This window comes from Asparagus officinalis, unplaced genomic scaffold, assembly GCF_001876935.1.
Source record: "Asparagus officinalis unplaced genomic scaffold, Aspof.V1 AsparagusV1_Un553, whole genome shotgun sequence".
Lineage (NCBI taxonomy): Eukaryota > Viridiplantae > Streptophyta > Magnoliopsida > Asparagales > Asparagaceae > Asparagus > Asparagus officinalis.
Genome location: NW_017972816.1, coordinates 118,512 through 131,582, shown reverse-complemented (window position 1 = coordinate 131,582; position 13,071 = coordinate 118,512). Strand labels below are relative to the sequence as shown.

General features: G+C 34.4%; 1 protein-coding gene across 2 annotated transcripts in view; it reads right to left on the bottom strand.

Annotated features, from left to right (window-relative positions):
* Nucleotides 1–283: 283 nt before the first annotated feature.
* Nucleotides 284–13,071, bottom strand: part of LOC109827922 (uncharacterized protein sll1770) — a 15,412-nt gene continuing 2,624 nt past the window's right edge. Inside the window, exons 5-15 of one of the 2 annotated variants that reach the window (XM_020394946.1) lie at nucleotides 12,311–12,398; nucleotides 10,063–10,156; nucleotides 7,775–7,868; nucleotides 7,563–7,617; nucleotides 7,312–7,403; nucleotides 6,043–6,213; nucleotides 5,247–5,303; nucleotides 1,733–1,816; nucleotides 1,520–1,604; nucleotides 508–569; nucleotides 284–383 (exon numbers count right to left, since the gene is read on the bottom strand). In XM_020394946.1, the coding sequence (XP_020250535.1) occupies nucleotides 303–383; nucleotides 508–569; nucleotides 1,520–1,604; nucleotides 1,733–1,816; nucleotides 5,247–5,303; nucleotides 6,043–6,213; nucleotides 7,312–7,403; nucleotides 7,563–7,617; nucleotides 7,775–7,868; nucleotides 10,063–10,156; nucleotides 12,311–12,398 (963 nt within the window). In that variant the 3' untranslated portion in view covers nucleotides 284–302. Of the gene's footprint in view, nucleotides 384–507; nucleotides 570–1,519; nucleotides 1,605–1,732; nucleotides 1,817–2,314; nucleotides 2,726–5,246; nucleotides 5,304–6,042; nucleotides 6,214–7,311; nucleotides 7,404–7,562; nucleotides 7,618–7,774; nucleotides 7,869–10,062; nucleotides 10,157–12,310; nucleotides 12,399–13,071 lie in introns of those variants that run through there. The other variant, XM_020394947.1, reaches the window with a different exon arrangement.

The window sequence follows — 13,071 nt, the reverse complement described above, 5'->3', positions numbered from 1 at the left end:
CATGTAGCCGACCCCAAACATTTGGGATAAATGCTTGGTTATTGTTGTTGCTGTTGTACATCTTTACTTTCACTGTTTTATATAAGCACAATATTGCAAAAAACATAATTAACAAACAAAACATGACTAAATTAACCTAGGGGAAACTATATGACAACCAGGTATTAACATCCAAGTCAAAAAAACCATGAAGAGAATCTTGCTCTCAGGAAGAAATATAACTACTGATACAAACAAAATATAACCATTGCCCATAGCAAGCTGATAAAAAAACATCATAAAACAAAAAGAGATAATAGATGTCATACATCATTAGCTTGTCTCCTTATCTCCTCAACAAGTTGTGTTCCACCACTTGACTTCTGCTTCATATTTAGTAGCTCCTGAAATTTAAATGGATAAATAAAGAAAATATTGTAACCGCGAAAGAAATATTTATGCAGCATAAGAATTTAATAGTTAGAGTAAACTGAGGATAAGTTTCTATTGCGTAAGCATTGCAAATACCTGTGCATAAGGCGCTGCAATTTTCACAAATGAAAATTCTGGATCCAACGTATAACCAATACCTGCAAGACATTTATTCCACTCAGAAGCATGTGGAGATGATGCTTGTGAAAAATATTTCCATATACGCTAATATTCATATGACACTTTATCATTATTTATTATTATTTGAAGAATGAACATCAAACTTATCAAAATACAAAACAGTAGAGTTAATAAGAAAAATAATGATTATGGTTCTTCTAATTCTTTTTACCATAGGCAATGTCAAGATCAAAAAAATACTAAAAGCAGTAATGAAACATGCTGGGGAGTGCCTAAAGAGTATCCAAATTTCTTGCCAGACATGGACACAGCTGCATGATAAGGGCGTCTACATAGGATTAAGCCCTTACACCACCTGTTGGGATGCATGCCATTTCCATTCCTAGATAGTTTTGGGTTTCTAGGGTTTAAATGGAGAATATCATGGGTTGACTTCATTTCAGGTCAGAATCATCCCCGGCTAATGAGCACTGTAAATGATTTTATTCCATCCAATATAGCCACTTGGGACAACATTGCTAATTCTGACGAACACATTGTTCACATACATGTCATTCTTATCAAACTGGATGCAGGAAATTTTAAAGGAATCTAAAATAGTAGGGAAAATTGAGTAATTGCAACCTAAAACACTAAAATAGGTTTTCACGCCATATTACAGCAGAAGAACAAAATATTTGATGCAAATTAATTCATCAAACTTATAGTCCATCAATGCTTGTATAGTTTTCAGTATCTACCACATAGTTAGCAATATTCTTCGACATAAATCAAAGTTTTGCCTCCACAAGTGAATTAATTACCAGTTCCTGCTTGATAAATTTATACATTATAAAATGCGCATAAAATGATTGCCACAGGAAGGACTAACATTATCAGTTCTACTGGAAAGTCTATCAGGATTAGAAAACAATAAATATATGCATATTAAAGATATTGCTACTGATGTAAGAAATAAGAATGGCACCTTCCAGAGTTGAGAATGCCCTGATGACAAAAGTAAAGGTTGCTGGAAAACGGAACGGTTGATCTGTTGCTATTGCGAACAAATCCTGCAAGAGTTATTAAAGTTTCAGTAAGAAATGAGTTATTAAAATTTCAGTAAGAAATTAGACACTTTTCATCAGTAACTAGAAGGATGCTTGTTATGTTATCTGCATCGTATCAAATGTTCGACTACCTCTCCAATTGCTGCCAAAGTTTGTTCCTGATCGGGTGACTGATTCAATAGATTATCCAAAAAGAATTTTACTGACCTCCTTACCTATGCAAGACAACTAGCAGATATTAGTGAAAGGTACAGAAAAAGTCTAAACGGTAACATGAAACCCATATAAGGATGTTAAAACATGTTATTCCGAAAATACATGCATGCACTCATTAAGCACATACATGCATACATAACCCATACCTATCCAGATCAAATCAAGAAATACGTACATATACGTGCATACATAAACTATACCCTTTCAAATTCTTCTCATAACCCCTAATCTTATCAAATCACATGAATTAAAGGCTTCGGTATAACTATTCTTTACAATAGGTAGACTATTATCTGCACTAAAATATAGTATAAAGATATTTAAATGAATTTTAATATACTATACTATAACTGAGATTTCCTATAGAAATTAGTATAACTATTATTTACTACAATCAAATATGCATATATTATGCTTTAGTTATTAATATACTATACATCATATTTTTAAATAAAAACTCCAACCAAACTGGTCATAACTTATCATTATTTATTATATATACTATATAATACACACTCCTTAATTCAAACACTCAACTCCCAACTTGCACTAGCTGCATGTTCTCTCCTCATCACTTCCCAGTCTTCACTAAATAAAAATTTATTTACAACCAAGCGTGAAAAAAATTGTATCTCTTGATCTCCCAAAAAATCACTATAAAATACAACTGACAACTACCAATTCTCTCTTAACAAAATCCTACTTCTTAAAAGGCAGCATCTCAACAATTATCCGGCTGTTCGGTTATTTAAAACAAATATTTGGCCACAAAAACTAAATATATTGCGCTTTACTGCTGAGGTGGGTAATATACTTGGGGGACACCGCAATGCCGAGTTGTTGGGCTCTTTCTTCGCACCTCCGCTGCTGCCTTCAGGCCACAAGCTGCCAACCATATACCCAAGTCCCTGGTCCATTCGGATTAATTTGAGAGTAACGTGCTTATGGAGTATTCTCCCAATGTTAGTTGAGTAAATATGTGTATTTTTTTCTATTTGCATGGTTACATCAACAAGTAAAATAAAACTACAGGTTTATGATTGTGTTGAATCTACAATTTTATAACATTATGATGATTAAGTAAAATATAGTATGAGAGAGAGAGTCTGGGGATCCTGCAGAAGCTCCCTCGCCACTCGCCAACGGATTAGGGTAAAGGAGACAGGGATGAGAGATGAAGAAAGAGGTTACATATGTAAAATTGAGAAAACTAAAAGTGTGCATGAAAAAAAATTATTACTAAAAAATAAAAAATAATAAGGGTTATTTAGTTATTTTATCGTGTCAAAAAGGTTAAATTTAATGGTGCTTACTTTGGGTATTTTCTTTCATATAGTGAATGCTATTGTAACTAAAAGGTAGAGAGGGAAATTGATAGGTTAGTGATTTAGAAATTTTTATATTGTAACTACAAGGGTTATTTACTCATTTTATCTTGTCATGAAGGTTAAATTTAATGGTGTTTTCTTTTGGTATTTTCTTTCATACAATGATGCTATTATAAGTAAAAGGTAAAGATGAAACTTGATAGGTTAGTGGTTTAGGTTTTTTATATGGTTTAATTCTAATCAATTTTAAACGTTTTATTTACAAAAATAGTATTATAAAATAGCACTGATTATAGGGTTTAATAAATGCTTAATGTTCTGTGAAATTTAATTATGCATGGCATGTTCTCTCATTCTTCTCTACAAGTACAAACAAAGAAGCTTTCTATTAGACATAAATATTTTTAATTGTTTATTAAACCCTATAATCGATGTTTTATACTTATTACATGAAACACTCAGAACATGAAACAACCAGACCATGCTTTAAAAAGTGATTTTAATTGATTTATTACATAATCAAAATATATTATGGAGATCTATAATATTACAGTTATATTATGAATAATATATTAGGAGTATAAATTAGAGATTTGGTGATTGAGAGAGATTAGTAATGTGACTAAGAGAATAATTATGATTAGGTGATCGTATTTGGTCCCACATTAACTACACAATAAACCTCTTGTTATCGTATCCTTATATAAAGGGGAGTAGTAGTAGCTTTTAAAATATGAATGAGAATCTATAATATTTTATTGTTAAACATGGTATTAGAGCCACGCAAACCCTAGTCTACACAAAACCCTAGATCCTCACAAACCTTAGCCCTCCAATCTCTAACACTCAAACTCCTTCCTCTGCCTTATAACCTCCCTTCTTTCTTGTGACACCTCGAACAGTAACATGGCAACTGCTAATTGTGAACAGTGCCACGGTAACTGTTTACAGTAAACAGTGTTGTGGATTCTTATACGTCCTACTTTCGATGACCTTGTTGATGATTAGGATTGTTATCATTAGTAGTCATCGTCAATGTATATGTTCTCGTCACTGCCCATGCCGCCTCGATTTTCCTTTGTTCGCCGCCAACTCAACTTGTCGACACCACTACCACCACCGCTTATATTCTAGAAACCTTGATCACCATTAGCTACCCAAAAAAATATTTTGATTGAATCAGGATTTGGTTTGGATTTTGGTTCGGTTTGGATTTTGGTTCGATGAAGGTTATTTTCTCAGTTGTTTGGTGGATCCCCAAAGAGGGATCATTTGTTTGACAGATCCCTAAAGAAGGATCATCTATTTGTTAGATCCCGAAGAGGATTGTTTGTTTGGTTCATCCGTGAAGAGGATCGTTTGTTTAGTTAATCCACGAAGAGGATCGTTTGTTTGGTGGATCCTTAAAGAGGATCATGTGCGTGATGAGTCCCTAGTAAGGATCGTTTGTTTGGTAGTTCCCTAAATGATCTGCGAAGATGATCGAGGTATCGCTTTTGGTGATTTTGGTTGAGGTTGTTTGTGATGGAAGACATTCAAGTAGAAGACTAGAAGATGAGGACAAATATGATGAGCAAGGTCACACAAAAGATTTCAGTCTTTTAAGTCATATCACAAATTAAAGTGAGTACATCTTGTTTGTAACAAGCCGGACATGTGTGATTATACATGCTCCAGCTAGAGGGGGTGTTAAAGAATATATTATGGAGATCTATAATGTTACAATTATATTAGTAATAATATATTAGGAGTATAAATTAGAGATTTGGTGATTGTGAGATATTAGGAGCGTGACTAAGAGAATAATTGTGATTAGGTGATTGTGTTTAGTCGCACATTGACTACACAATAAACTTCTTGTTATTGTATCCCTATATATAAAGGTAGCTTTTAAAATATGAATGAGAATCTATAATATTTTATTGTTTAACACCTATGATCATTGCTTAAACTTATTATATAAAAACTTAGAATATAAAATAAGTATGACAATGTGTAATGCGCGTGCACTATGCTAGATTCTGTAAAAAGATAACAAGGTGGTCTTTTAGTACAGTGTCATGCCTACAGCGTAAGGAAACAAGTTCCACAGAATACATACCGAGGACAAGTCGCCTGTAGGTTGAAGTGCTTCAAGTTTAATGAGACATCTCAGAACCTGCAATCGTAACCAAAATAGTTCTTAAATATGATACTATTAAAGCAAGGAAATGGGTTTCAGTAAGCTCTTGAGATTAAATAACATCAACTACAATATAAATAGCTTAGCGTATGAAAAGTAAACACCTCATAAAAAATTGTGTTCTATTATGTGGTTCTTGTGACTTCAGAAACGTTCATAGTTCCAGTTAAATTAGATCAATAGATTCAATACTGATATCAAACTCACATACCAAACATTATTCTTGAAAAGAGTTTGATCTAATACGTCGCAACTACTGTTTGAGTAGAGATGAGCAGTCATCAAGTATCAAGTAACACCTTCAATCTATTAAGTCATGACACCAATGTAATAAGTCATGAGATGCATGTTTGCAAGAATCCTCAGTCTCCCAAGGTGAGCAGTGATGACAGATGAAGCCTTTTCTTGGCTAGATCAAGAGTTGAAGGCCAATTGGGAGCACCACTGCATGTTTCTCTTTTCTATGCTCACCATAAACTTATAATTAATTTCTCAAAGAGAAGATTCTTTACCATTAAAATCAACAACCAAAATTTTGTACAGCTCATTAGATGTATATGCTGCTAATTCAGGCTTGGTAAGAAACGATAGATGGAAGGGTCAAGCAAGCACTTGCCATGGAACATAAAAGAAAAATCCAACAACAAGATAACACCAAACTGATTAATCATATCTTTAATGGTGCATCTCAATATTAGTATTGAGTGTAAAATACCTTGTCCGCATCTTTTTCATATACCGCATAAAACAAGTCAAGCAAGCTCTCCCGGGTGAAGGATTTTATTTCACCCATCATCCCAAAATCATAGTAGATGAGTGATCCATCTTTGTCAATAGCAAGATTGCCAGGATGAGGATCGGCATGAAAGAAACCAGTCTTCAGTATCTGCAGTGGCACCAAGCAGTAGCATGTCAAGATAGCTTGAGAAATTTCGACCTTGTTGTTTTTAATGAATTCTATGGAGAAGAAAAAGTAGAAACTAGTAACATATATTCAACTATGATAAAATTGATCATAAGGGCAAACATAAGTTTATCCCAAGAATCCAAGATCAGTCCTGCAAATCCTTCTTTGAAAATAACACCTACCATGGCCACAGAAAGTGAAATATGAATATGGATGCAGGGATGCGCCTAAAATAGGACACATACATAAAAAAACAAATACATGTGTATTTTTATGTTTAATGTGATTCTATAATATGTTCCTCTTTATACAAAGATGATCAGAACTAGCAAACAATGGCTACCAAAGGAACATCCACTTTATGCTTGATCCAAAGAATATGTTCACTCAACCGGCAGAAATAAATGCAAGAAAATCCAGAAGTTCTGTCGAGGTTTTAGGGGATTTAGTTAATAACCTCCCTCCCTCCCTCTCAGTTCTGTGCACTATAAATGGTGGCAAAGTTGACTTTTGTGTAGTAATTCTCTTTCTAAGTCCAGTTTAAGCACAATCTCAACTCAGATGGCACCTTTGCCATGACACCAGAGATCCAGAGTCACTATAAGATTGAGTGGTGAATTTATAATCTAATAGTCTAATAATGTGTTTTTATTTGGCTTTTCTTTCTGCCATGGAGACTTATATAGCCTTCTGTCTACTTAGACTTCTTTTCCATGCTAGACCAGAGCTAATCTAGTTGCAGTAACTTCAGCCCGATGATCAACAAGCTGGTGTCTCTCTGTCACAATCCTTATAATTTGTGGCGCACCATGTTTTCTGTCGACACTTTACCCACACAGGATTTTTTATGATCTGCAAAAAATCAACAACAGCTTGGCAGATAATCTGTATAACTTACCACTCTTCCATGGTGCATAGTTAACATGTTTTCATTTGATAAAAAATTACTTGATCGTAGAAATTATGAAGCATAATATTACCCATTTTTAGAACGATTTGACAAAGAGACTAAGAAATACAGTTAAAATCTGATATATATCACAACAAACAATATGCCAAAGTAGACATTATTTATACCTGAATCAAGTATGCTTCAATTGCTCGTGAAGCAATAAGAGAGCGACTGTAGCCCCGTGCATCTAACTGATTCAAGCTATTTATCTTTATGCCTGTTCAAAAATCAGGTATATTCACAATGAACTTTGAGTGTAAAGATCTTCAGTTTGACATAAGCGCATCTAGAGTGTAAAGTGTTCTCATCTTAAACCTAAGTGATGTAGATTTTAAGTTTGCAACTATGCATTGACACACACAACAGCTATACTAACCTGGAACATACTCTAAAGTCAATACTTTTGTTGAACTATAATCCCAATTGATAAGCTACAAAAGGCAAACAAACTTCACGTTAGGCTCCAATAAGCTGTTATAATTTATAAAACACTCAGACCACCATCTTCCAATTCAAATACCAGTATAAGACAAAGACCAATAAGTTACATAAAAGCAAAGAATCAAATAGAGTTTCACTTGCACATACAGGTACTCGAACCCACTTTATATTCCGGAAATCACGACGAAACTTATCGGCATTTTTTCCTTCATTAATATAATCAATCTCTTGATACAGAATCCTGAAAGTGACAAGAAGACAGATGTTACCCAGTGAAAAAGAAAACTTAGATAATAATTGAAATGAGATTGAGAGTACCGAATTGAATGTCAGTAAAAAAGCTAACAATGAAGATCACACAAATGTTTGAATGCATAAATCTATGAAAATTTTCCGGAATATAAGTTAATAACAAGCTATAAAAAATCATCATCAAAGCAAGCATTAAAAACATAATATGTTTCAATTAAAAATTCAGAAGCACTCAAAATTTTCCTGATTCTAGGAATTTTTTTGATGACCTTTATCGCCCTCCCCCTTGTCTACAGATATTCCTGATTGTGAGAAATTTGGAAGGCCATTACCCTGCCTCTTAACTGCAACGTCTCCCAATTATATAGGGAAAAATTGCAAAATAGACTGTTTTTGCTAATTATTTAGCAAAATAGACCGTTTTACTAAATAATTAGCAAAATAGACCTCTTTTTGGCCAACAGGCCAAAAAGAGGTCTATTTTGCAAAACAGCTCAGAAAACATACGGGACTAGTAGTCCCGTATGTTTTAATCACGGATTAGTGAAATTTTCTACTCAGAAAACATACGGGACTACTAGTCCCGTATGTTTTCTGAGTCACTAATCCGTGATTAGTTGGCTCTAAACATACGGGACTAGTAGTCCCGTATGTTTTCTGAGCCTTGTTTTTCAAAATTGACCTCTTTTTTTCAAAATAGGTCTATTTTGCTAATTATTTTTCAAAGTGGTCTATTTCGCTATATATTTCATAAAAATGGTCTATTTTGCAAATTTTCCCAATTATATAACTATGGAGGACGTTCAATGATGATATGAGCTTTACGCAATATGGCAGGTATGAGAGGTCATCCTAGTTTATACAGACTTAGCTTTATGCCAAGCCTAGCTATTCCCTAGAGTTTTCTCAAGAAATCGGCTGTTTGGAGAGGGGATGTCAGGTGTCAGTTGGCCATGAAAAATATATCAGGCCTTCTTAAGCTTAATGTTGCTCTCTACTTGAACAATACTGTGACCATCCCCATTTTGAGAAAAGCTCAGATAATGATAATGATGCTGGCTCATTATAGCAACCTAGCCAAACTAAAATTTCTGGAGGAAGCAGCTTATCATTTCTCCTAGATATCCATGCTTCTTTTGTCAGCGCATTGAGTGAAAGAATTGACACATAAGAGATATCTTGTAAACATGTAGAGGAAGCATGAAGGGATCATTCTAGGCAAATCTTGTAAAAAGGAGGGGAAAAAAAGACCTAGCGTGATTAGGGCTGGAAGTGAACCAAATAAGGAATAAACAGTTCGATTATTATCCGTCCAGATATTCGATTAGATTCGATTCGGTAATTCACCTAATAGTAAATGAATAATTTTTAGTATTCGAGTCATAAATGAATAGAATTTAACCAAATGTACATTCGATTCACTTGATCATTAAATTTTAATTTATATTTTATATTTATTAAATGGTAGTTTAGAAATTTCAAAAAAAAAAATAGTTAGCTTCGCTTGAGGCGTAAACTTAAATGAAAAAGGCAATTTTAGAAGAGAAATCAAACATTATTATGTGTTTGAGCATAGATTTGCAAATATATATAACTTGGAGGGTGTTTGTGCACAAATCTACAAAGAAAATATAAAAGAGAAAAAGATGTTTGTACCCAGAATTGAACCAGGGCACAGAGACTTTAAAGCCCAACCCACAAACCAACTGCGCTAACGAAGATTCGCGAACCAATACCGAATATCTCATTTATAAATGAATCAAATATGAATACCATTCTGCTATTCGACCTGAATTTGAATATGATATATCTGACCGAATTCGAACTCGAATATGCAGATATTCGATTCAAATTCGGCATTTTCCACCCCTAAGCGTAATCAATATTAGTTGACAAATTGAAATGCACAATAATACAAAATAGTTAGTAAAGAGAAAGACTTGAAATAGTGGACAAGATCTTCCTTTGCCATGGGATAGGATCTTGAAATTCCACATGCTATATGATAAAAGATATGGAATATGCATACACAACTTATCAGTGGGAAATAAGTGTGACGGTAAGATAATTAACTGATATTCTGCAGTGACGTTCTAAAACTGGAAACCAACAATTTCAATCAATCATATTGGCAGGAGATAGTTTGGACCTACAAAAACAACAGCAGCTGAAACAGTACTTACTTTGAACATTCGTCGTATATACCTAGCCAATCTCTTGTGGGACCTCCAAGCGTTTCACTTCGCTGAAAGTACTCGGCTACCAGTTTCAAATTTTCTAGAAAAAAAAAGAACACGATCAAGAGCATCAAGCAAACGAATACAATGCTAAGCTCCTTGAATAACAACATAAGCAAAAATACATGGTTCCCTTACTGAATATACCTGAACATAAAGCAACAAAGCAGCAGAAGAAAAGCTCCCTAATTTGGCATATCAAGTAAACAAAAAAGCGGCACTTAAATATGAGCATCTTAATATTGATCTTGGTTACACCATTGCCCGGCACCACAAGCATATAACAGATAACTAATTGCAATACTCCAAATCAGAAGACTCGGAGCTGATAGGTGCAAAAGACCAACCAAAATTTACACATAAACCAAATATACAGTTTTAGTTTTGACTAAGATAATAAACTAAGAAATACAAGAATAGAACATAAATATGCAACCCTATGATAGTCGATACCACTGACATTGTGAACTTTAAGATCAAACCACTAAGCACACAAGATAGAACAACAATGAAGAACACAGATGAAGAACACGGTGTACATGCTTTGGCTGAATCCAGCCTACTCCATGGAGCACAAAAGAAGGATTTCACTATGACATGCAAGGATAAAATTACCAAAAAAACACACTATTGTTGTGATCTCTCACCATCCATTTCACTCATGTCGCTCTTTGCTCCTACAAGACATTTAAGACAGCGAAACCATCTCTTAAAAGAGAAGTTATAGTAATACTAAAAGAATTAGCAGCACAATCTATCATCTCATCGTAGCCCACACCGTTTACAACCTTGGTCCAAATATGGCAACATGATAAGGTTCATGCAGTCTAGATAATTGCAACCAGGTGCTCAACTAGAGAAAGACACAATCTACATGCTTAACTGGCTAATTTCTGATGAACACAAACATTTTGGAGAAAGCCCATTTTTCTCTGTTCATTTCAAATATGAAACATGTTCATGCTCCACGCAACGCGTCCCAAGATGATCTCTACAAGATGTCATTATCATGTCATTCAGTCACATTCAAACAAACACGATGACCACATCATGCTCCTCAGAATTCATAATCAGCACTAATGATTATTACACCCTACTCCACTTTGGTCAGACAACAAAAACACTTTTAAAGACAATTGATAACTATGAATGCAATGTGGAGACCGTGACTAAACCAATTCATTAAATCATGTGGATACTACATTTCACTCTTAACCAGCACAAACTTTTTATCGGCAGATCTACACTGATCTCATTCCTCATAAGCCAACTCTTCTTTGAAAAGCTACTTCACGCAGTGGAGTTTGCCTAATCCACATCCATCACCGCACACAGAACGCCAAAAAACATAGGGCTAAACGGCTGGATCACCAAAATCTGCCACACATTCTTCAACCTAACCTTTCATCATTCTCAGCCATTGATCATAACCATAAGCATGATTTACTATACCTTTATGTTTTCACTGATGTATATCATCTTGTCAGAAACATCCAATCATAAGGCATTTTCTTTCCACGTACACATTACTCGAAAGCTTAAACATGATATAGTGAACTGCTGTCAGAACTGTTATGCATTACCATGCAGACACCCTTCCCGCAACCGCGCAGGCCAATTCTTGCTAGCCCGTGTGGCTCCATGTACCACCAGATCAGATAGATAAGTAGGTTAAGCGCTAAAATCTGAGAAGCACAAGTAGGGATACATATGTTCTTATTTGAATACCATATTTGAGTTGCTTGTAGGACACTTGTCCTTGGTGTACAAACTCATGATACAAGAGGCGAAAATTAGAGTCCATCATCAGGAATCAGGCTATTAATGTCACTTTTCAAGTAACTAATCATGTTATTTCGTTTGAGAATTCAAGGCTGCATGCAGTAGCTGGCTTTCTAAGTTCATTCGAACGAAGATCACAGAATACTATGTCAAATGGTCTATGGTTCTACAATATACCACCAAAAAAAGATGCACAAGTAGCTGCTGAAACATTCTTCATATTTTTCCAGCCATGGAAGTTTAAATAGAAAAACGGAGTGGACGAAATGATTAATAGCCTGCACAGACCATATAGTTGTATGATATGCAAATAATTTACAACGATTTTGTAAACTGACGGTTTGTATCAAGTCCAAGATGTGAGATATGAAATCAGTAATTTGAATATGAAACAGTTATCTGGATAGCTTACTCAAGTCGATGTCAAAAAGTTTCTTAAGACCAGGCCTTTGAACTTTCACAGCCACTTTCTCTCCATTGTGCAGAATAGCTCGATGCACCTGGGCATAATAACCATAATGCCAAATCAGCAAATTACAAGCTAAACAAACTTCATATGCAAATTATGAGTGAAATGCATAAAATAAGGCAATATCATATTCCTGATTCCAAAGAAAGTGAGAGTTTAGATATTCAAGGAGAGAAATGAAATAAGATATCAATTTGTAATAGAACTAAATATCCCAAAAGATCATTGTGAGATTCTGATTTCAAAGTTTAAGAGAAAATACATGTGAAACGTTACAAAAGTATGAATGACAACTGCGCATGTTTGCAGGCATAATTGTTATATTTATAGCAGTTAAGAGACATGACTAAACTATAACAAACAACAACACTTCTTTATCAAGGGAAAGCAAGGATACGCCAAAACTTTGTCTGACAATCAGTACTTGACGCGCTAATAGAAAATTGAAACAGGTGCAGAGTAAACAAACTAAACAATTCCAGACAAATACAAATAAATAAATAAATAAATAAGCCAACTCCTAACAAAAGTGCACAAGAGAAACAATAATTAACAATAGAAGAGAATATGCATAAAGCAAGAAAGAAGCAAAATTCAGGAAAATTTTGACAGCTTAGAATATGCATAAAGCAAGAAAGGAGCAACATGCAGGAAAAAATTGACAGCTTAGTCATCAAGACAACAAGTAGTGATTGAACTAGGGA